This window comes from Amphibalanus amphitrite, unplaced genomic scaffold (genome assembly GCF_019059575.1).
Source record: "Amphibalanus amphitrite isolate SeventyFive unplaced genomic scaffold, NRLGWU_Aamphi_draft 000523F_arrow, whole genome shotgun sequence".
Taxonomy (NCBI): Eukaryota; Metazoa; Arthropoda; class Thecostraca; order Balanomorpha; family Balanidae; genus Amphibalanus; species Amphibalanus amphitrite.
Window position 1 is genome coordinate 275,787 of NW_024882017.1, and position 24,535 is coordinate 300,321.

The 24,535-nt window shown below is 47.2% G+C and overlaps 1 protein-coding gene across 1 annotated transcript in view; it reads left to right on the forward strand.

The window, feature by feature from the left end:
- The window catches only part of LOC122393207 (HEAT repeat-containing protein 1-like), a 158,624-nt gene that overhangs the window by 46,103 nt on the left and 87,986 nt on the right, over positions 1-24,535 (forward strand). The window contains exons 5-8 of the mRNA XM_043389035.1: positions 5,628-5,837; positions 10,913-11,040; positions 12,968-13,100; positions 23,251-23,469. Coding sequence (XP_043244970.1) covers positions 5,628-5,837; positions 10,913-11,040; positions 12,968-13,100; positions 23,251-23,469 — 690 coding nt within the window. The remainder of the gene's footprint in view (positions 1-5,627; positions 5,838-10,912; positions 11,041-12,967; positions 13,101-23,250; positions 23,470-24,535) is intronic.

The window sequence follows — 24,535 nt, forward strand, 5'->3', positions numbered from 1 at the left end:
TCCAGCCACCGACCCAGACCGGTGTCATACGGTGTGGGTAGACTGTGCCGCATGACAAGTAAGTGAAGCGGCACAGTCTACCGGTACCAGGCGGCTGCTGCCAATGCTGAGCCATAGGAACCCGGTGGATAAAGAGTTGTGAAACATCAATCTGCCCCCGAGTGTACGGTTCTCCAGTAAAAGTCTTGTTGGTTTTGCTTTTTCGGACATATCTGGTCCTATATAATGTTCAAATGCATAAGTATCAACCCGAATTATGTGTATGCACATTTACCACGAGACTGTGAAATTGCATCGTTGTATGCCAAATACTTTCCGAGATATTCACCAAAAACCTCATTTTCTGCCGTTTGGGGTATTCTGGCCGCAATCTTCCTGGGGTCGCCTATGACAGCAGTAGAGCCATCTAACGAGAGGAACGCAGAAACACAGAATCATGAATGAATCGAGTGTGTAGTAAACGGTGTATGAAAGGGAGACTCGGCAGAGGCTATCCGGGTGGCCGGCGCGCGGCGCGCCCTTAGGCATCGGCCGACCCTTCGGACCGCGTGTGGTCAGAGGTCGCGCTCGGGCTCGGCTCTGGGTTTTAACGCTGTGCACTGCTATCTCGGCTGATTTGTGTGTGGTGAAGGGAGCACAGAACGGGATAGTGGCTAGTGGTGGATGATGGGATGGTGGTTAGGTTAGTGCGTACTGCGTAGAACGTAGCTGAACATGCATTTTTTTCATCGCAAACAACATGCAGCATAATGTGCGGGATTATGCCAGAACTTTACAAAAAGGAAATAATATTTCCGCCGAGGGAGTGGATGAGTGCCGTGACAAAGCATGACGATGCTGCCAAAATCGGGATGCTTTTTGCCCCCATTTTTTTACCCCTGACATGCAGCGCTTGATCCGAACTTAGAGGTCCCCGACTGACCTTAGACCTTAAAATCGCACCCGGCCGGTGCGCCACCTTTTCTTCAGGGGCGCTCTTCTTGGTTGTAGGGTTCTTACCAATAACTAAAGAAAATCGAATGTATTATAAAAAAAGGCATACCTCAAACACAGTTTTATTCACATCCCCTCGTGTGCATACTTGTTTTGAACTATACCTTCTCGCATCATAATATATCACTTCAGTGCTTAATCCTCAACGGAATTTTGAGTTTTCTGCATATACGCCGGCCGAGGGGGGGGGGCGATTACGACCCCTCTCCGTCTTTTTGCCCCTAATTGAGCTAGCGTCTTGCGGATGAAACTGAGCGCGTGCGTCGTATAAGATGCAGCAACTGGTACCCGAGTTGAATGTCTCAGGTCAACCGATAAACTCTGAGGGTAGTATAAGTGCTGGCCAGGTCGCGGGATCGGTTTTTGGTAAACAACTTTACCATAAGTGGTTACAGAGCCAAGACAATGGCACCATCGAGTTTTACATGCTCAAGCGCGTCGAATAATATACGCTTTGTTTTTGTTGAGGTCAATTTAAGGTGTTCACCTCAGGTCATGTCAGGGCAGAGCCACTCAGAACACGAGGCTGGCTCAAGGAGGTCATATCGCTTCTTCGATTCGATAGGTCCTCACAAGTCCATTGGTGGCTTCACGACTCGCTGGCTCAATTTGATCGAGACTTTTTGGTGAAAACTCCTGTGACCTTAGTGACGTCATAAATGAAGTCGCCTAACTTTAAAAATGGAAAAGTGAATGCTGGGGCTTGCTAAGATTGTATAAAATCGCGAATTAATGCGGTTGATACAGCTTTAGATGGCTCCCGGCGCCAAAATAACAGCTTTCATATTTCCCAATTGATTAATTATCGTGAGGCTGCGTGACCGACCTGACTTCAGGTGACTCTTAAGAAAAAAAACGAGATAGCTACATACAAGTTGTGAGGGAGATCTGGGAGATAGGACTAGATCATATAAGCTTCATTTCCCGTTGAAAAGTCCCCTGGCACGAAGGGTGCTGCGACGTCGCGACATTTTGGGACCTTACAGAGGCTCACTTTTGACGTCATTGGTCAGCGGCCTGACCTTAACCTTCGCACTTGTAGGAGGGTGTCGAACAGACCTCCTACCCTCAGTTTTTCGCAAATAACTCGCGCAAAAAGCGGCTGATTGCGACGAAACTTTCAGTACCCTCGAGTTAATCAATATTACGCAGGTACCCTATAATTTGTATGACCCTGACTCAAAAGACCTTTGACTTGTGACCTGTTTTCCGAGACCATGTTTGGCCGGAATCGCGTTTTGGCGTATTTCGAGTAGAGCGCGTTTTATTGTCTTTTTGTGCTTTAGCCTTTAAGCGATCAAACATGTGAAAGGATGTTGATCCCATGGGTTCTAGTGGGTATCAAGGTCACGTGAAGGTCAGTCAGGTCACTGACCTTTGATGACCTTTGTTCACTCTTTCGAGTCGTGCATGTTTCTGGGGTAGATTTTGGAGTTGATTTCGTATTTAGAAACCGTTTGAATATTTAAGAAGTAGTTTTGGTTCCCTCGTAACATGTGACCTGACCTGACCTGACCTGGCCTAAATGCACGAAAACATCATCTGTGATCAAAACTAACTTGAAATTCGTGATCAGCACCCCGCAAAACCCTATAACAGCTTCACTTTACGAAGCTCTAACAGGTTCCGATTCCCCTACTTTTGAGTTATTGACCTGTCAACTTTGACAACTTTGTCAACTTAGACTTTTGACCTGTCAACCAATGACCTAGGACCTTAACCCGCGCACCGACGGGGGTCTGCGCCAACTTAGTACCGACGGGGGGGGGGGGGGGGCGGATGACCGCCCCCCCCCCTGAGATCTCGAGAACGAAGCAAGATAGCGACAAGCGGTAAACGGCATCGGATACGCACGGACAAGGTCTACAATTTTTACAAAGGTCATTTTCAGGTCAGGTCAAAGATGACGTCACAGGGGTCGAAAAAGTCAAAATGGCGGCGCTAGATATGGAGAGGGTTTTTCTCGAATAACTTTCGAAGTAGTCAAGATAGGAACAAACTAAGGGCATCATCGTGATCCTCTTGTCAATCCGCATCGAATGATATATATGTTGACCTCGAAAGGTCAAGGTCAAAGGTTGACCTCAGGTCACGTGACCTCGAGGTCATCATGTATATCATTCGATGCGTCTTGACGAGCTGAACACAATGAGACCATCCGCGCGGCTGTATCTTGTTCCTGTAAGGAGTTATTGGCAAAAAACCTTTGGTGACCTTTGATGACGTCACATGACCTTACAGCTGCCCAACAGCAAAACAGACCTCAAGGTAGTGAAGGTTGATCGTATGTAAAGTCATGTATGGTATATGGGGCCATTCCGACCCGTTTTAGTGGTAAAAACAGGGAGTTGATTTTTCCCCCATTGACTTATAATGGGGAGGTCGCGAAATTGACCTGACCTTAGGTCACCGACATCAAAATTCCGAGATATACAAATTGTAGCTACTAATGACCTTATAACATCCTGCGACTTTCAAAGGCCTCCGACATCTACTGTAGCTCTGGCACGGTGACAAAGTTGCAAAAAAGTGACTTGAGGTTGGGTCATTCAAAGTGACCTGGTGACCTGACCTTAAAAGTTAGGAGGTTCAAACTTGCACACCATGTGTAAAATTGATGAGAGAATAGTCATTCCAAATTTCGCGGCGCGTATTCAAACTTGCACACCATGTGTAAAATTGATGAGAGAATAGTCATACCAAATTTCGCGGCGCTACGCGCGGTTTTCCCGCTATCCGCGAAAAACCTCAGGGGGGGGCGGATATCCGCCCCCCCCGTCGGTGCGCGGGTTAAAATTGGGTATCATCGGCCTCCTCTCGTCACGGGCAACACGCTCTTTTTCCGCGAAGCTCTAGCTCGATCAGGGGTTGAACGGCAAAGGGGTCCAACGGACCCTCCTCCCCCCTTTACGATAGACGCTGGCAAAACACCAATATGGGCGAGGGTGAAAATACAGCTGCTGTCATAAAAATTCAGCTTGAATCAAAGGTCAGGCTTGCCAAATTTCAGCTCTCGCAGCTATCAACAGAAATAAATAGGTATGTGGAGGCGGCACCCGCCTCCCCGCACCCGCCTCCCCCCTCTCGGCCACTGCCTGCGAGGTTTTAAGCGTATCATAGACGTTACAAAGCATCATATGAAGATGACACACCCCAGCAGCCATATATACTGAACAAAAATTTATTACGCACGCTAGTCTATCGGCACCATAGCACATGGTCGAGACTGTCGTCAGCCACGGACGCGCACTCGACCAACCCTCTGAGCCCGTTGACTGCGGGTGACCTTGACATGTCAAGCCTGATCGGCCGCCGGCCGCTGTCGTGCGGTCGTTACACGCGGAGGGGAGGGAGACACAAAGCTCTACGTTATAGCCGACCTCTGACCTTTCCCTGCGCCCTGGTCACTGACCCCGCTCCATGTCGCTGGGCGGTGGCATGGCGGTGGAAACCGGTTCTAGCCTCTACACATGCCACCATTCTAACCCTCCCCTCCCCACGCTACTACGCGGCGTGGAGTACGCTCGTGCGTAACTGGGCGGAGCAAGGGGCCACGCGATACAGGGGCGGAACTGGTTGCCCTCCCGCCCGCCGAGCGACCAACGACTAATACCCTGGAGAACCGTACCTATGGCCTCAACGGCTACCGATTTTTGTGTGGATAAGTGGCCTACGAGTTTCGCCACCTATGCCTCGGACTGGACTGCATAAACTGGTCATGACGTTTATACTTCTCTGTAAAGGGGCGGTCTGTTTTTAGTTTTGACGAAATGTTATGAGGAATGTCGAAATTAGCATAGGGATGTTTTGGTGAACGACGAAGGGATATAAACGAATGACGAAGCATATATCCAAATCGTTAAAGGTTTTGCCGGGATTCAATCAGTTATGGCGAAAAGCGAATGTTATACCAACAGACGAACTGTGGAATGGGATCAGCATTCCGTTTTGCCCATATGCTGAAGGTTTTGCCGGAATGCCTCTCACTGGCGCCACCTATGTGCTGATCGGACGAATGGGTTTTGCTGATTGGCCATCGAACAACGTGAAAAGGTGTACTATGACGTATGAACTCGTATCTTTCGAGGCCGAAGTTTCCCTTCCGCAATATGCATAGCATACATATATGCAATCGAAACTGTTGCCTGCTTCTGTCGGACAAGATTTGGCATACAGCGATGCAATTTCACAGTTACGTGGCAAATGTGCACACGCATAAATCGGGTTAATACTTATGCATTTGCACTTGACATAAGACCAGATATGACCTAAAAAGCAAAACCAACCACTGTTTTCCTGGATAACCGTACGGGGACCCGCAGTTGCTACTGTACACGAACCCCAAGACTAACCGTCTGTCCTGTCCAGTAACAACCGATAACATTGATATCGACTGCTGGTCCCTGTACAAGAGCAGCTGAGGTTTTCTGTGCGTGCCCTCTGGCAGCTTATCGTTGTTCCCTGTGAGGGTGCTGGGACAATGTGCTCAGGGTCGCTGTACGTACAGTAGCAACTGCGGGTCCCCGTACCTATATGAGGTAGGCGGCGCGTGTGCTGTGCCCCGTGCGGTCTGTTTGTGTGGTGTACTGACTTCGTTCGCTGCAGTGTACTGACTGTGCGGCGTGGTGCGGCAGGAGCGGCTGACGACGCTGTCCAGCCAGCTGGCGTTCCTGTCGCAGTTCTGGTCGGGGGGCCGGCGGAGCGTGACGGTACAGACGGCCGCGCTGTCGGTGAGCGCCGCACTGCTGACGGCGGCGCCGGCCCACCGCCTGCCGCCGCTGCTGGCCGCCGACCAGCCGCTGGTGGCCGCTCTGCTGGCGGCTCTGCTGTCGCCCCGCTCTCAGGTGCGGCCGCGCCCGTCTGACCTCTCCTCGGACTTGTGACCGTCGCTCACACCGCCCCTGTGGCCGTCCCTGTGACGGCTGTTGCCTTCACTGTGCCCAATGACCGTCCCTGCTACCTGCGCTCCTCTATGTGATAACTATGTGATAACCGTTCAGATCAATCTTTGCAACTCAACCCACTGGTGACTATTTACAGGGTGGGCCAGAATAAGTGTAACAGTTTCTAACGCACATTCTGTGTATTTACTGTTTCAACTCTAGACATATTTTGTAAAAATACGAAAGCCAACAGCCTGCCAAATGAGTGGGAGAAAGAATTACCTCTCTATCAGCAATGGTTTTCTTACCAGAAGAAAAAGTAAAAATCATCCATTTATGGTATGAAATAAAATCGTGCGTAACTGTTAAACGTCGTTTCCGGCAGGAGTTCGGCTGTCACTCATCACAGGTACCTTCGAACACGGAGATCCATCGATTTGTAAATCATTTTGAGAAGGAATGGAGTGTCCTAAAGCAGGCGAAGGGTAGATCCGGTCGTACACCTAAGGTGACAGGAGATGGGGATAGGATTGAGCAGGTCCGTCAATCCGTTAGTGAGTCACCGAGGACCTCTACCCGGCATCGCTGCCAGGAGCTGGGGATGGCACGGACGGCAGTCTTCTAAGAGTCCTCCGCAAGAACCTTCGGTCCTTCCCATACCGGAGGGACACCGCGGAGAGGGTGGGAGCCAGTTTCCTCGAACACGTGCACATGTGTTTGCATGCAAAGGTGCCCTCTTTGAGCACATGCGCAAATAAAACACGCAAATGTTGCTTTTTTATTGATGACGATAATCTTATTTTGCTAGGATTTTTTTCGAGGTAAATATTACTTTATGATTTGGCAAACGTTTTTCTACTAGCTGTCAAAATTTTATTTTCATATCTTTTGCCAGTTTTGAGAAACCGACGTCAGAAAGTATTACACTTATTCTGGCCCACCCTGTATTTCCATCTCACTGTGCAGTGCGCAATGCGCATGCAGGCAGGCAGACACGGATGGGCAGAAGGGCAAACGCAGTGGCAGGTTCATGCCCTGTGCTTAGGGGTCCATGCAGTGCCACTTGAAGCGGCCGTCAGGCAGATGCAGGCGTGCAGAGACAGACAGGCAATGCACGTGCAGTGAGCAGACACCACGTGCAGTAGATACACACCACGTCCAGTGGATAGGTTCCTAAAAACCTATCCACTGGACGGGGGGGGGGGGGGGGGCACGCAACATACATGCCAAACCCATTTCAAAACATGTTCAAACGTCGATGTGATGTGGCGACTCGTGACACGCGCCTGACAGATACAGAGCAGGTGCACCTACCGAAAGTGCGGCTTATTGCCACTCAAAAACACTTCATGTACAGGGCTGGCTCGGCATGGAACCGGCTGCCCCGAGAGATCCAAGGCATGTCCAGCATATTTGTTTTTAAGCGGGCGATCAGGCCACCACGAAATGTATAGTTTGATGCTGAAGTGGTCTAAGGTGTTGCCTTGGTCCTGTTTTCTCTTTTTCTCCTCTTGAGTGAACTCGAACGCGGGTCGAGGAAAGTGCATGTGCATTGTGCATAGTGGTTCCCTGATCATGTGCCATCCTGAAATAACTATGCCTGCATGGAAGGATGTGCAACAAATAAATAAATAAATAAATAAATAAAAAGCAACAAAAAACCAATGCGGTTTAACAGATATACCTGCACAGCATCATGCGGGGGGGGGGGGGCACGCAACATACATGCCAAACCCATTTCAATCACCTTTGCATAACAAAGTCTCACATCTCATATTTGCGCATTGCCTTTTAGTGACCTATTTACAAACTTACCAACAATAATGGCGGAAAGATTATCACAGTTTATATCTATCGTTCCAACCAAGATTCCTAGACCCAGAGCTAGTGGCGGCGGAATTGGGGGGGGGGCAGCGGGGGCACGGCACCCCCCGCCATCTTTCAGGGTGGGGGGCAAACATATCTTTTTGCCCCCCCCCCCCAAATTTTTATCTACGAAGTACCAGAATATATCCATACTACGTCATGAACATATGCCAGTTTGGCTGAGTACCTTTTTAAGTTGTTAGAGCGAGTAATTTGGATTTATATTATTGTCAATGTCGTCGTGCATGTTTTGATCTTTTATTGGGTATCATTTTGCAGTGCGAGTGTTACTAACCAAAAAGGTTTGCAATAATTGGCTAATTTTAGTGACGTCACTGGTTTAAAGGAAGCAAGTGGTTCAACGTCATGGTTGTGGGGGGGGGGGGGGGGGGCTCGCAATGTATTTGAGACCCTCCAACTGGAGGAATCGAAATCGGAAATCTTCCAACATTATTTCATAGATTCATATACACCTTTTCGAAATGTTAACCAGAAACAACCTTCATTATGGAGCGTTCTAACGCAGAAGACTGTGACAACATGTAAGCACATATCCATTCTCTAAACATCATACATTTCCACCAAACGACCTCCACCACACATAATGTTCAGAAATCAAGCAGCTCTATCTACGAGCTACCGGTAGCCGGAACGGTAGTGCGCGGAACGCGAGTGGCCCGGCACGGACGTCACAGAAGCGCGTCTGAGCGTGCCACAGGCCTTTTCCCCGCGACTCTGCCAGACGCCAGCCGGCATAGGCGCGTGAGCCGGGGAGCAGCATGGGGGCAGCCTGCCCCCACAGCTCTGGGGCCGTGGGGGCGCTGCCCCCACAAAGTTTCATAGGGCCAGGAACCCTCGGGGCAGCTTGTCTTCCTGTTCGGAAACACGCATTTTCGGGTGAACACCACGGCTCAGCTAACTAGTAGGTATATTAATCTATACATCGGCTCATTGCACGTTTCTGCCCAGACTTCCCATCAGGTCGGACCACCCGTCCGCCAGCTCATCTGGGCTATTCCCGCCGGCGAGTCAACCATTTCAGAGCCGGCAGGATGATAGGATGAAGGGGGAGACATTGGTCTGGGCAGGCACCCTAGTGAGTCACCGGGGCTGAGCCCGTACAGAGGACAGGCCACCCAGCCCCAAGGTACTCACTGCACCCGGCTACGGGGTGCTGCTCCCTCGGGAGCAGCGGTGCCGCTCCAAGGGAGCAGCCCGCATGAGATAAAGTTGCCTGTCCAGCCCGGAAGGGGGTTGCGGCGTGGAGGAGAAGGATTTCAGTATTCTGAGGATAGAAGCATGGAACGGGTGGCTGAGCTGCCGGCGGCGCGCCGCCTTAGCCCTTAGATAGGTCCGATGAGGGCCGAGGGCACCAGCCAGTCAACGACCACCGCGCGCAGAGTTGCAGGATTGGCGCCCGGTGCCCGCCGCCAGCCGCCGGGCGGCCGGGCGGCCGTGCGTCGCTCCCCGACACTCCCTATAGTAGCGGCCGTGGGCCTCAAAGAAAAGCTGAATGGAAGATGTGACAGCTCATGTGTGGAAGCTCTAACCCTCGCCGGCCGAGGGGGAGGGGTGCCGCCCCCCCCCTTAGGGGTTTTTCGCAATAGCTCCGAACACGCTGGCGATAGAGAGCTGAAACTTGGCATACCTGGCCTTTGATTCAAGCCGGATCTTTTGACACCAACCGCATTTTTGGGTCAGGTCAGGTCACTGACCTATGACGTCATCAGTGAACCTCTGCACGGTCTTCAGATGTCGCAAATTCGCAACGCCCTCACTGCCAGAAGAGATGTCACAGGGAAATGAAACTTGCAGGCTATAGTATCCATTATGAGTCTCACAACTTGTATATCTCGGATTTCTCCTAAAGGTCATATGAGGTCAGGTCATTTTCGTGACCTCTCCATTATAAGTCAATGGGGAAAAATGAAAACTACTATTCTGGCGCCGGGAACGATCTCAAACTATCTCAAGCACAAATTATCGTGATTTGATGCACTCCTTGCTAGGTTAGATGAGTCACTTTTGCAATGTTGACCTTGCGTGACGTCATTTATGACGTCATCAAGGTCATATTAGTTTGTCGTCAATAACTCTTGATCAAATTGCGCTAGCGAGTCGGGAAAGCCACCAATGGACTCAGGAAGACCTGCCGAATCGAATGATCTGCGACATGACCTCTTTCGACCAACTTCGTGACCTGGGGGTGCTGACCTGACCGTGACCTGAGGTCAACACCCTAAGTTGACATGACCCGAACAAAAAGTATATCATTCGACGCGCCTGAGCAAGGCGAACACGATGCTGCCAATATCGCGGCTCTGCGGTCATTTTTTGCGAAGTTATTCACCAAAAACTGAACCGTACCTCGGGACACTTGACCTGACCTTCGAGGTCACCGGTTGACCTAGGACCTTAAAATCGGGTACCAATCTCTGCGTCTCGTAACGGCGCACACGCTCGTTTTTTCCGCGACGCGCTAGCTCCATCAGGGGCGAAACGGCGCGGGGGGTGGGTCGTACCCGCCCCCCCCCCCCTCGGCCGGCGCGTATGTAGAAAACCAATAGGTCCGAGGGTTAAACGTTTATTCCAGGTTACTAAAAAGGTAGTTCCTTGACTCAGATGAGGAATATCTCACTGTTTTGCAAATGTTTTCGTTTCTATTTTTCGTTGTAAAGGCCAAGGGGTGAAAATAAGTGGCTGAAAATCGGTGAGAAAACTAGATTCGGGGGTACCCTAGGTTCCGGGAAAGATCAGGTGTGCCCCCCCCCCCATCTCAAATTACCTTCCGCCGCCTCTGCCCAGAGCCTCATTAACATCAACCAAGTTTACTGCGCCAAAAAGGTCAACCCTGACTCGACGAAAACCACATCCGGGAACTTCGAACGAGAGCTATAATAAAAGCCTAAATCCTGAGTGGTTCCCTGTACGGTGGTGCCAAGTACCGGAAGGAAAGGAAAGTGATAATAGGATAGATGGTGCAACTGGAATCACCGGAACGGTATGTGCTGTGGCTGCGCTTACATGACCTGTGACCTGTAATTGTACCTATCACCTGTAACCGTAACCGTGACCTGTGACTCGTAACCGTTCCCCTGACCGTCCCTGTGACCTGTGAAATGCCCTGTGACCTATGATCGTCTCTGTGACCTGTGACCGACCATTGCCAGGTGCGTGCCGCTGCCATCCAGTGCCTCACCAAATTGTCTACGGCGAAGGTGGCCAAGGCCAAGTGTGCGCTGCTGCCACTGGTCGATCACGTGACCGCTTCTGGGCCCGAGCTAATCGCCGACGCCGGGTGAGCGCTGCCGGGGCCGGGCTCCACACAGATTCAACACACAGATTCAACTGGGGTCCTGATATTGCAGTCAAAGCCTCCACATTGGTGCTGAATGGGTACTTGCTACCTTTTTTTTTTTTGCTAAAATTGAAGCTAAGCTTATTTTTTTTTTTTCAGACGCCAAAAATGACTTGCTTACAAAAGAGAATATTGTTTGTTTCACCACTTGTGCACATTGATTCGCTGGCTCGGTAAAGAGGAGACCCTATACCAATCCTCTATCTACCTTTACTATTTAAACGGAGTCCGTTTGTTTGTCTGTCCGCGCATCGTGTAGTGGGTTCAATCTGTCACGCCTACAGGGCAGACGGTACAGACGGTTGGCACGTGCTGCGCGCTGGAACTTGCGCTGGAAGAACGCCAATGAAATTTTGATCGGTTCGTAGATCTTCATTGAGAGCCGGGGGTCGACTAACTTTGTGGACTAAATGCATGCCGATCGGCGGCGGGTGCCTCGCATTGGCGGATAGGCAAGTTATTGATTTTAATAAATGGTGGCGAAAAAAATGTGTTGATTGTCGCTAAATGGGTAAAGTTTGTGATAGGAATTTACAAATGCACCGCGTTTGCCGCAAGGCGTCACATTGGTCACAAGGCGTCATTCTTGCCGCGAATCGCACAGTTTTGTCAAATATGATCCGATATGGGTGCAATTTGATGCAAAGATGCATGATCAATCACCGGGTGAAAATGCGCCGCGTTTGCCGCAATGCGCCACATTTGTCACAATGCGCCATTTCTGACAAAATCGATTAAGTGTAATGGAATGGCACGAATAGGAGCAGGATTAGAAGCAGTTTTAAAGTCTGATTTAAAAAAAAATATATTTATTGGATCAAATTATTCTGCGACCTGACATGACCCAGTGGTAGGTAATGGTAGGGGTAGTGGTAGGAGGTAGGGGTAGGGGTAGGAGTAGGGGTAGTGGTAGTGGTAGGAGTAGTGGTAGGGGTGGAGTAATGGTGGGGGTAGGGGTAGTGGTAGGGGTAGGGATAGGGGTAGTGGTAGGGGTAGTGGTAGGGGTAGTGGTGGAGGCAAAAGTAGAAGTGTGGCCCGGGCTGATCCCATGGGACAGGAGGTGACCGATGTGACCTGGCCTCATCCAAAGTGACCGGGCTCCCTCGACCCGTGTTGAGCCCGTATCACTCAAATTTCTTCCAACAAAGCCCTCAGAACAGTTCTTTTTTTAAATTTTCTTCACATTTCCGTCCATATCTATGCTTGTAGACGACACATCGATTTGAATCGAACACCAGGCTATTGCTAGGCTATCGAACACCAGGCTAGGCTATTTTCGACCCCGAATATGGCTTAATCACGTGATGAGAAACATGCTGATACGCGTTTTGTGTGTCGTAACTGCTCAAAAGTATTTTTAATCATTTTTTCAAAAATATCCGTTCTGCCGTATCTTTCAGTGCAAGGTGCCGTCGGTCATCCCCGATGTTACGTCACGCTGGGGATTGCCAGATTTTCCTACTAGATTGCGATGCCCCCTGATTTGTTCTATCGTTCCAATGGCTAGCCGAACCAATGTTGAGGCAGCTTTATGGTTTTTAAAGAACTTGAGAATTATAAAGAGAATTATAATTGCTACTTTGTACCACTGAGGAAGGGCCACGCCCGAATATATATATTGTTTTTTTTTTTTAATTCTAGAAATGAGCAACAGGGTATATAGTATCCTCTTTATAATATTAATAACAATGCTCAATACAACGTTCCAATATCTGAAAACTTGAGAATTGCAATGTTGCCAAGATATTCTGGATTGAACCCAGTTATCACTTCAAATTATTTGATCAAAGCCGTGTTTTGCTCGAAAACTTGGAGAACTATTTAGCCGGGTGCGGCGGCCGACTGTATGCTGTGCCGTGTGTGACAGGGCGCTGCCGCGGTGCCTGGCGGGCGCCGGCCGGCCGGCCATCAACCACCTGGTGCGTCTGGTGGTGGCAGAGAGCGCCTCCGACCACGTGCGCGCCGCGCTGGCCTCGCTGCTGCCGCCTCTGGCCAACCAGGTAAGCGCTCTGCTCGCCACCCGGGGCCGGCAACACTCTACCCAGGGCTGGGTACACTCCACCCGGGGCCGGCAACACTCTACCCAGGGCTGGGTACACTCCACCCGGGGGCCGGCAACACTCTACCCAGGGCTGGGTACACTCCACCCGGGGGCGCCCAGCTGACAGGGCTGTGTTGGGTTTACAGGGTGTCCCAGAATTTTTCTCACTAAAAGTACGATTGCGCTCGATTTTGATGAGATAAGAGCATTATAACTTAACAACAGACATGTACTTGGATCCGGAAAAATGGATCTGAGATCCGATCCCATGGATCCCGATCCGAGATCCACTCAGATCATAGATCCAACCCCTCAATTTTGTCGAGAGATCTACTGGGATCATAGATCTGACCCTTCAGTTTTGTCGCTAGATCCACTCGGATCATAGATCTGGCTCCCCAATTTTGTCGTGAGATCCATTGGGATCATAGCTCATAGGTGCTCAAAATGTTAACAACTTTCTTTCATAAGAAGTTATGAATACCAAAGTATGGTTAGAAACAAACAATCTTATACAAAGGACATATTAGTAAAGGAATCCAGTTACATTATACAGAATACAAAATAAAGGAGGCTCATGACGGTCACAACTTGAGAGAATTGAGTGACATGAAGATTGTTCACGGTTGACATACCTACCAACAGAAAAGTTTGCATTAACAATTAACATAGAGATAAGTCAAAGTAATGACTAATGAACAATACATAACTAGGTACCTACCACATCACAATTCATGTTAGAATCTACATAATGATATTGATAAGACAATCTTGCATTAGACAACCATGAGGCTTTCCAGTTTCCACTTTCCAGCTACCACAATTGATTGATAAACAATAAAAGATGATACTGACACATGTGGCTTGGTTAGGTAAAGGTATTTCAATCTATTGAAATAAATATTTGTTAAAATAAACTGAGGATAAAAACAACACCTTAGAATAAACTGAGATATAAACAAAAGCATAAAAATATTCAACAGCCTGCGGAAGCGATGGGAAGCGAAATATCAATTGTAATGGCCTTGGATATTTACCGTAAAATGATTATTCAGTATCTAAATAGAACTCGTGACGTCATTTCAAATAACAAATGAGCTAGGCGTTCTACCTTCGAGTATAATGAAAATAAATAAAAAATCAAACTGGAAATTCAAAAGTCAGGAGTTTTTTTTAAGAATGTTCATTTGTTCTGCCTCACATAATTTTACGATACGATTGTTTGTGAATATCATCTTTGTAGCGTTGAATTTAATGACGTAAACGTAAGCTGAAACGGTATTACATGGCCCAGAGCGGTGTGCGCCTTGCATCTTTGTTTTCTTCATTTTTCAAAAGAATAACAATAACTTACGTCATTAGTTTAAAGGGCCTATTACGGGGAATCTTTTGGAATCATTCGTACGGTTTTGGTCAAATTAAGATTTTTCATTGGTCAAACGATAATGACGTAATAAAACCATATTACCAAAACGTGAGCTGTGAATTTCGTTTGTCTTTTTTTGGGAGGCTCTCTCATAACAAAAGCACAGCATGGCACCACACGTGGCACGATGCCAAAAGTAGGTAATCTGAAGAAGTTGATGCCATTTTTGAACTTGTAATTTTATTAGGAAAGTATTAGAGGTTGGTTGCTATTCTTACTAAATCGAAATTGTGTTGCACATACTAATAGCTCATACAAACATTCTGGATTGGGATTTCATACCTGGCAGAAGTGGATTGCTGGATTATTTTTAACAAAACTGACCTATTTGGCTTCCAGGTTTGATTCCCTAACATCTGTCCATAGGCAGCAGAACAGGGGGGGGGGGGGGTGGCACCAGGGTACAGTGCCCCCCATAGATTTTGGCATTTTCACATTAGCCCTACTGGCGTTGCATGGAAAGAATGGGACCAAAATGAAAATCTGCAGTGCCCTGCTGCCACTGCATCTGTCTGTACTGCTTGTTCATTGAATTAAAGTGGCTGTAGCTTGTTGATGAGATTGTCATCAGTGCTGTCATGAAAAAGTTACAATTGGTCACAAAAAGTAGCAATATGCATGTTCTTGGTTTATTTTAAATGTAGTACAAATGTTGTTTATTTAAATTCAAATTTAATGATGATACCTAATGATTACAAGTGGTCTTAACCAATAACCATGTCCACAAGTGATAATTCTCAATTGTACTGCACTGTAAGGTGTACAATTATGTAGGATAAGGGTTTCATTGGCTACATGTTGTCGTGAGATCCATACAGATCATAGGTCCTCCACAAATTTTTGCCCGCTGGATCCACAGAGATCATAGATCCGACCCCTAAATTTTGTCGAGAGATCCATTCGGATCATAGATCCAACCCCTGAATTTTGTCGAGAGATCCACCCGGATCATAGATCCAACCCCTCTATTTTGTCGAGAGATCCACTGAGATCATAGATCCAGCTCTCGGATCCAAGCACATGTCTGCTTAACAATATATCCCTTCGCTATCGATCTTGGAGACTATGTGCTTTTGGTGACCAGTCACGGCTCTACTATGGACGTCAAACCCCTTGAGACCCCACTTTTTTGCGATAATTTTTAAATGCGTCAATTCTCGTTGACAATATTCTGGCAATGTGTGTTTCAGAACCTGCCGAAACTTTTATTACTAAGGTATTTTGACGCCAAACGATTATGAAAGGTACTTCTCATTCACTCGTAATGTTAACCCACGAGCCGCTGGGGGGCATAAAGTTGCCCCCCCCCCCTTTACGTTTTGTGGAATATCTCCGAAACCTGATGAGCTACGAACGTGAAACTTGGCATAGCTTCAAATGAATACCTAGGCAATGTTTGAAGAAAGTTTGGTGGTTGTAGCATCAAAGATGACGTCACAGTGACGTCATTAAGTTTTGTCGTTTTCCGATATGGACCGTTTCTGATGACGCTGAGCATGAAACTCAACTGTAAATGAACTAGACAGCACCTGCTGTCATCCTAAAACATCTAAGTACACTTCCATCTAGTTCCTAACCCATAATCGGCCCTTTATATTCGGTCCCATATACCTGGGGCCGTATTCACGTCGACTTCGTAAGTCGATTTTCTTTCGTAAGTATAATTTGGTATTCACGTCGACACTTCTTAAGTTTTTACCGACGGAATTCACGTGATTAAAAAAAAAATTACTTATAGTAGGTCAAACTTAAGAAAATTCTTACGAAAATGATCGACGTGAATACAGCCCCAGATGTATCGTGAGGAAACTGAGAGTCGCAAATCTATAATTTGACTTATGACGTCACTGTGACGTCATTTCAAATGGGATCGACGCCAAATTTGGACACAACCTCGGCTAGGTATTCAGGAAGATGTGTGCAAAGTTTCGCTTCTCTATCTCTTCGCGTTGCGACGATATCGCCACGGAAGTAAAGGGGGGGGGGCAACTATATGCCCCCCCCCCCAGCGGCCGGCGGGTGGCGCGGAGGCCCAGCGGCCGCCGGGTTAAATTTCACGGAACGAATCTGCTGTTTGGGTAGAGGCTACGCCCTCGTGGGGCGGGGCCACGTAACGACGTCAGCGCTAAACTCCGCCCTACCCCTCCGGCGCTCCTTGCCCGTCGACCGGTCACTCGCGTCTCGCGCTCCATTCAGGCTTGATGGTGGGCGGTAGCTGGTAGCGGTAGCGGGCGCTGGTAGATGACATTAAGAGCAGATGGCGCTGGTGGCGGGGCTCGAGTGTGGCCGAGCGCAAGCCTCTGCCCGGGCCTGAATTGACCTTAGCATTACGAGTGAATGAGAAGTACCTTTCATAATCGTTTGGCGTCAAAATACCTTAGTAATAAAAGTTTCGGCAGGTTCTGAAACACACATTGCCAGAATATTGTCAACGAGAGTTGACTCATTTAAAAATTATCGCAAAAAAGTGGGGTCTCAAGGGGTTTGACGTCCATAGTAGTCAGCAGCGTTGTCAATTTTTGAAAATTATTGGGGGGGGGCGATACTGGCAGATCTCGCCAACCTACCTAGCCTTAATTTATTCTCGTATTTCGGCAGCTTTATTTTGAGGTACAGAAAAAAATATGAAAAATTAAATTACAAAAAAATGGACATCAGCTCAAATATACATTTGCTCAGGTCAACTACATAGATGCTCGCTGAGTAATATCTGCAATGTAATGTAATGTAACATCTGTATACCGTATTACCGTAATATGGAATACGGTATATACGGTATAGTTAATAGTTACGGTATATGGAATATACATATACCGTAATATGAATACAGATATGGAACACGGTCATTTAGATTAGCTCTAGTTGTAAACAGTAACACCCAGTGGCACATGCATTTTTTCCACTTAATGATTTATTTTCACGAATACAAACACTGACTCCGTTTCCATGGGCATCACTGATCCGGATCAGTGCCTCTTGAGGGCTTAGGCTTCCCATGGAAACACTCGTAATCCCTTACCGGTGATCCGGATTCTTATCTAGGTTCGAAAGAAGCTGAGCCGTTACGATAGGGATTAATGTTGGACTTTTTAATTTTTTTATTTTCATTTTAATTGCCCTCATTAATCTAGATGCATATATCTAACAGAGTCGGAGTCATCAAGAAACCCATGGACGATCTGCAGTAACCGCAGGTTGTTTGAAAAGACACACTATTCGTTAGAATTGTGTTTTTCTATTGAAAAACAACCGGAGCGGCATAGACCCGGGAACAGGGGGGGGGGCAGCGGGGGCGCTTGCCCCCCCCCCCAACTTGGGAGCCGAGGGGGCGGCGCCCCCTCAACATTGAGGCAGCGAGAAAAGATATTTCCTCCCTTTTCCGGACTTCTTTCCCTCTTGTTTCCTTTATACATCTAAACATCAACACACGGCATTTTCCTTGCCATCTGAATGGTTTCTGTTGATACAGTATCGATCTGACAACATCTGCTATTGTCATCCCGCTTTGATTTGGGCCTGACCTTGGCCATAAGTTTGGCAGGCAAGATTTTATATCGCACCAGCTTGAGTCAACTTTGAGAAATACATAACGTACAACGGTGGTAAAATCGTTGCTATAGGTAGATATAACACAGTTTACCCGCTCCGGGTGTGATGGAGGGGTGTGGGGCAATGAGTGCACTGACGTGGCGCCCTCGGAGGGCCGGTATGGGATTAAAGCTCAGCGACACTAAGGGCTTGTGTGGTGCCTTCGGTTATCGGTAGCACCCTCAGAATCACCGGCGTAGGGCCCTCAGAGCCGCTGGTAAGGGGCCTTTAGAGGCACCGGTGTGGGGCCGCCATGCAGGTGCCGGTGTGGGCGCTCAGAGGTGCAAGTGTGATTCTCTCAGAGGCGCCGATGAGGGTCCTTACAGGCGTTGCTGCGGACTCTAATAGACGCTGGTGTGGAGCCGTTACAGACGGGTGTGGGGCCTTTAGAGCTGCTGACGCGAACTCTCTACAAGCCGGCATGGGGTCTCAGTGACCGGCAAGGGGTCCTTAGGCCGGCAGAAGAAGTCCTGTGGGGTCCTTAGAGACCGGCATGGTACTGTCAGACGCCGGTGGGGCCCTCAGAGTCACCGGTGTGGGCCCTCAAAAGTCACCAGTGGGTGGCCTTTAGATGCGCAGGTGTTGGTTGGGTCCTCAGAGCCGCCGACATAGGGCTTTAATAGGCACTGGTGTAGGCACTCAGAGTTGGGGTGTGTGAAATCCCCAGTCAGAGACACCGGTGTGGGCCCTCATAGGCGCCGACGAGGGTCCCACAGTTGCCGTTATGGGGCCCTCAGAAAAATAAGTGTGGGACCATCACAGGCGGGAAATGCCCCTAGAACTGGCCCCTCATAGGCCGGTAAGATCCCTCAGAGGGCAGTGATTGGCCTTTGGAGACCACCGAGGTGCCCTCAAAAGCCGCAAGAGGCCCTCAGAAGCCGGCGTGGGGCCCTTATGGAGATCTTAGTGTGGCTATTTAGGGCCCAAGAGGTGCTCTAACGAGCCCCATGGGGCCATTCTGAGTACAAATATGGCCATCGTTAACCCTCAGCGGTCAAATGGCGCTGCAGAGTGCAGGGGCCCTCGGACCCGAGGGTCCCTTTTATCCCGATGGGGGGGGGGGGGGGGTACGTGTCCCCTTAGACCCCTAGCTACTCCACTGTTTCATATGCATCATGTCAGGCATTTTAGGCTCGCCCCCCCCCCAACTTGAAAATCGTTCCCGGGCCCCTGCGGAGCGGTCCTTTTCCGGGCTATGTTTTACATGTCTGGCCGCAAATCGAGACATCTTGATTGGGGCCTAGAGTTTTGCGTTTAGGATCGTAAAAATTTCAGGGTATAGACTTTTGCAGGTGATCTACCTGATGGTACCGGTCGCTACTCGCAACAAAAATCATTGCGCGTGCCACGTGCAATTGCATTTTCCCCATGTTAAGTCAATGGGGTTTTAGACACTTTTTGCGCGATCGCCAATAGCGGGTACCATGCAGTAAGGGCGCTGCCGATCGATGCCCTGAATTGCCTATGATTTATGAATTGGATGAATATAGATGGCAATTAATTAGGTACCTTCTATTATTCATCCCTTGCCACTTGGAGGACTTACTTTCAGTATATAAAAATACGCATTATTTGTTTGTTTATTTATTGACAAATATTTTTTGAGCAGTTAGGGATACAGACACAAAACACAATGGTAGCACCTCGCTGGTGCAAATCATTGCTAGATAGATGTTGAAGTGTGTTGTCATTGAAGAATCTACTGATTTTCCTGGCGGCTCTCGTTTTCAACTAGCTACTGGTCTTGTAAGATCTCTTGATAGCTCACTGTCTGGCGTCTAGTTCCAAGGTTTTCTGAAAGCTAATCAAACGTTACCATGGCTGCTCTTGATGGCATGGCGCTTGCTGGTTCTGGGTTCTTAATTGGTGAATGGTGGTTCTTGCGTCTGATCCTGTTGCTTGATGTTCCATCACATCAGATTAAATTTCTAATGAAACCGACACTTCTACCTTTCATTTCACTATCAGTCGACTTGCATTTACCCCTGTGGCCTGCTGGCCCTTTTATTTCCACGATAGAATCTAGGTACCAATTATTGAAAAAGCCTCGGATAAAAAAGCAAGAAAAGTATGTCAAGTTAAATAATTGCGACGGTCCTAGAAAACCAGAAAAAAATATCAAAAAGCCTGTCCATCTCACACTTCCCTCACTTCATAACATTACAAAAACCACGCAGCAAAACATGCGAAAGAGTCCTTAGCAACGCCTTAGCAACGCATTTGTCTGAAGTGCGCAATATGTGTCACATCTGGAAAATTTAGTAGCTACTTGATTATTCAACTAGAGTTAGACTATAAAAGCTAGGCTTTTATATAAAAAATAAGTGTTTACTGTTTGCTTATCGAATTTATAGCAACTGGTTGCTTTACTTCGAAATAATGATTTATTACAGAAAAAGCTTGTTTGCGACATATTTGTAAAGAAACAACGGAAATAGCTTTGACTCGTACGCTGTTCTAGTACATTTTGGGTAGAAAACTTCGTCCAACCTTATGTTTTAGGGCCTTGGTCTGGACTTCTTATTTTGCCAAGTGCGCCATACTGCGCCATACTCCTTTCTCCTAAGCCGATTAGTAGCAAGGCCATATCAGTAGTGGCTGAGCTCTTCGGTATTTTACTGATCCTGATCAGTACCGGCTATGCCCATGGAAACGGCGCCAGTCGTCCGGATCGATAGCGGCTCCACTGATCCGGATGGCGGATACGAATCCCTTGCCCATGGAAACGTAGTCACTCATAAGTCATAAACAAGTCCTATACGCAGTCCGAGAATGTTGCTGTGCTCGTAACAAAGCATCCGAAACTCCTTCTTATCACTTGTGTGCACCACCCAATACAAAATTAAACAAAGACACGAAAAATAACCAATTATACGTGTTAAATACATGGATATTCGGTAATAATTAAATGGTAAATCTAGTGTTCTTGTGAGTGTGTGGAGTGCGTGTAGGTAGTTTTGTATTTGTAACTGTGTAGCCCAAGGCCATATATAATGTAGCCTGTGTAGTGTGTAGGTACTAGTGATGTCAATTTCAGAAATTTTGGAAACCAATACCAAACCGATACCGACCGAACCCACTGAGAGTATACCAAAACCGAACCGATTTTCAGAAATAGGGGGGAAATACCGACTAGATACCGAAATCAGCGAATTATCAGACATGTGCTTCAAACTTTCTCAAGACATATGATTAGCCTTGAAAGGTATCTAATACTTTAAAATAAGGGAACAAAAACAAATCAGGCAACCTCTTAACTATTTGCACTGCAAAAAAATATTCATAACTGTATTTTGTAACTATTAATATTCAGGTCAGTTATTTAACTGGAATGTGGATTCAAGTCATCTGCATAAGGTGTTAGAACAATAACTTGTCCATGCCTGAACCAACAAACGTTCTTTCAATTCCAGTCATTCATTTCGAGTCCGGTCAAGACAGGGTTAAGTGTGTTATCATGATCCAAAAGTGGTGACCCCATTGACAATGATGGGCTACACCTTGGGCTACACCATTAATGTAAACAAAGCCCATGATACCTACAGTTCAACCCTAGTAGCATGGTGATTGGTGACGATACTGACGCAGCCAATTTTTCTTCATAAACAAATGTTTAACACAACAAAACTTGATAAATGATTACTTACGAGGCACACTGATAGATAGCAGACACCACTGTAATGATATCGCGATGAAATCTAAGTAAAATGTCCATAATTTTACGGAAGCATTGACACACGTCACGTGTCATCTCTTCCATAATGGCGGCCTTAGAGGCGGCGGCCATTTGCATTAAGCTGTATAAAATAAAGTTTTTCTTTTCTTTTCCTTAAGTCCACTTAAATCAAAATTCCTTGTATAAATTTTGACATCTTAAAATTAATTCAAAAAAGCTTGTAGGCCGTTTTTGCTGAAAAATGAAGTACCAGAAAAACAAAGTTGTTCAATTATTTTCAATTAGCTATTGAGCTACATCGGTACTTGGCGCAGCTGCGACATTGAAATGTTTTTAGATGTGTTCAGTTTTGAAACTGCTGTGTGCGAATCAAGCCAAAAACCAATTATATTTTATTAATGCTTATGATAACATTGCTAGCGATCTGTATCTGTTGAGGTGAGCAGGAAAGAGAACACTAATTGAAGAAAATAAATTATCCACAGGATCATGACAGGATCGCTCACTACAGAGGCTTTTGAAGTTGAGCGAAGTTGAAGATTTGTGGGATGATGATGAAGTGACAAATGCTGCCTTCAATATTAGATGATAATGGTGAATCTAGTGCTGTATTAAACAGGGTTTTGGATAATGTAATTGCATTGCAGTGAAATGGAGAGCAAGACAAGGTCAAGATCAATCACAGACTCCTCAAAACAAAGTCAAATTTGTTGCTAATAAATGCTTTGGAAATTTTGAGAAAGGCAGTTAAAGTATGTTTTCCAGCATACAGTGAGTAAAACATTAATTCATGTTCATGTCTTGCACATTGGCTTTCTTTGTAAGATAATTATCCTCATGGTATTGGAATTTGCTAACACTGATAACTGATAAGTTGCCATTTAACATTGGTGGTCTGATGTATTTGATATTGCAGCTCATGTGTTTGCCCATTTGTTAGGACATCATGCATTTGGGAGAAATGTGTCATGATTGCCATTTTTTCTTCATCCAGTGTCATTTAGCAAATCAATTTTGAGTTCAGAAGGTTTATCAAAAATGCTTTCAAATCTTTTATGGCAGTAGTTGATTTTCATGATACCGACAAAATACCAAATGCTTTTGGTATATCATACCGAATACCGAATCGGTTTTGGTTCGGTATCGGCATACCGAAATTTTGGTAACCGATTGACACCACTAGTAGGTACCTATAGGTGCGTGCGACGTGGATGTGTGGGAGTGTTTTTGTCTGCGCTGTGTACTGCTGTCCACTAAATATCCGTTTCTCAGCTTCATTGCCACATTACTATTCATGACAACATTGTTGGAACTTGTTTTTTTTTTCGTAAGGTCTAATGTGACATTTCAGAGCCGTATGCAACCCGATGCACCGTCATGCATCGGGTGCCCCGGTGACACTGCTGCGCTTGTTTTCAGAGCACGCTTCGCGCCTGCGCGCCGGTGCTATCGGGCCTGGTGGCCGAGTGTGCTGGCGGCGCCCGGCCGGCGGCGGCTCGCGCTCAGCTGGCGGCCGCTCTGCTCGGCCTCGTCAGGCCGGCCACGGCCGGCGCACTGGCCGACGCGGCCGTCTGGGCGCCGTGGGCAGCCGCGCTCTCCGATGCCTCCGACTTGCTGCAGGCGCCGGCTCTCCGACAGGTGCGGCACCCCCTACTATTCCGTTCTGTATTCGGCCTGCAACGTGGCGTGTACAGTGACGTGTTATTGGGATGACCACTTACGTAGCTATTAACCAATCTGCCCTGTGATTGGTTCAGGCTGCTAGTTAACCCGCGCCCCAGTGGCGGTCTCAGCCAACTTCGCCCTAGTGGGGGGGGGGGGGGGAGGGCATATGTTACCATACCACCCACCTCTAACTAAAAAACTAAGAGGGCTAGAAAGACGCGGTAGAAAGCAGTCGATAGCTCTTAATGCGTACGTTTGAAAGTATTTCGGTCATTTTTCATCTTAGAGCAATATTGGGGTTACTGGAGGTCATCAAAGGTCAAAATTTGCCAAATGTCATCATATTTTTCAGAAAACATGCATTTATCTCAGGAACTATGATAGCTAGAAAAACGTATGAAAACTCAATCGATAGCTTGTGAACTTTTCTTTTGACAAGGTCATCATCAAAATTGACCTCAGGTCAACGTTTAGCCTCCAAAGGGCAAAAACTCCAAAAATAGCTGTTTTTACGAAAAGTGCTTTTCGACAATAACTTTTCACTAAAAAAGACACGACATTTCTATTGCCAGAATCGTGTTCCTCTTGCCGAGACGCGTCGAATGAACTATAATTTGACCTTGAAAGGTCAACTTGAAAATTTGACCTCCGGTCAAGGACCTGACCGGAACAGGTCATGTCGCAATCAGTCGATGCGTCTCAACAAGACGAACACAATGAGCCTAGTACATATGTTGCTATTAGAGGTCACTGACAATACCAGGTCAGGTCAAAGGTCAGGTCACCAAGGGTCACAGGTCAGGTCACATCAGCCCAACTTTAGGTACCTATACTAAGGTTGTGCGATGCATGTTTTATGGCCAATTTTTCATTTCCAACTCAATGGTGTTGGTTATAAGACTATCAGGTACGGCTTAGGTCACTTTCTGATGAAGGTCAGGTCAAGATCAGGTAAAAAAGGTCAAATTTTGAAGTTGGTAGTTTTGCATAAAATGGGTATTGATTCGATGCAGCTCGTCACGGGGAGTCTAATGGTGGT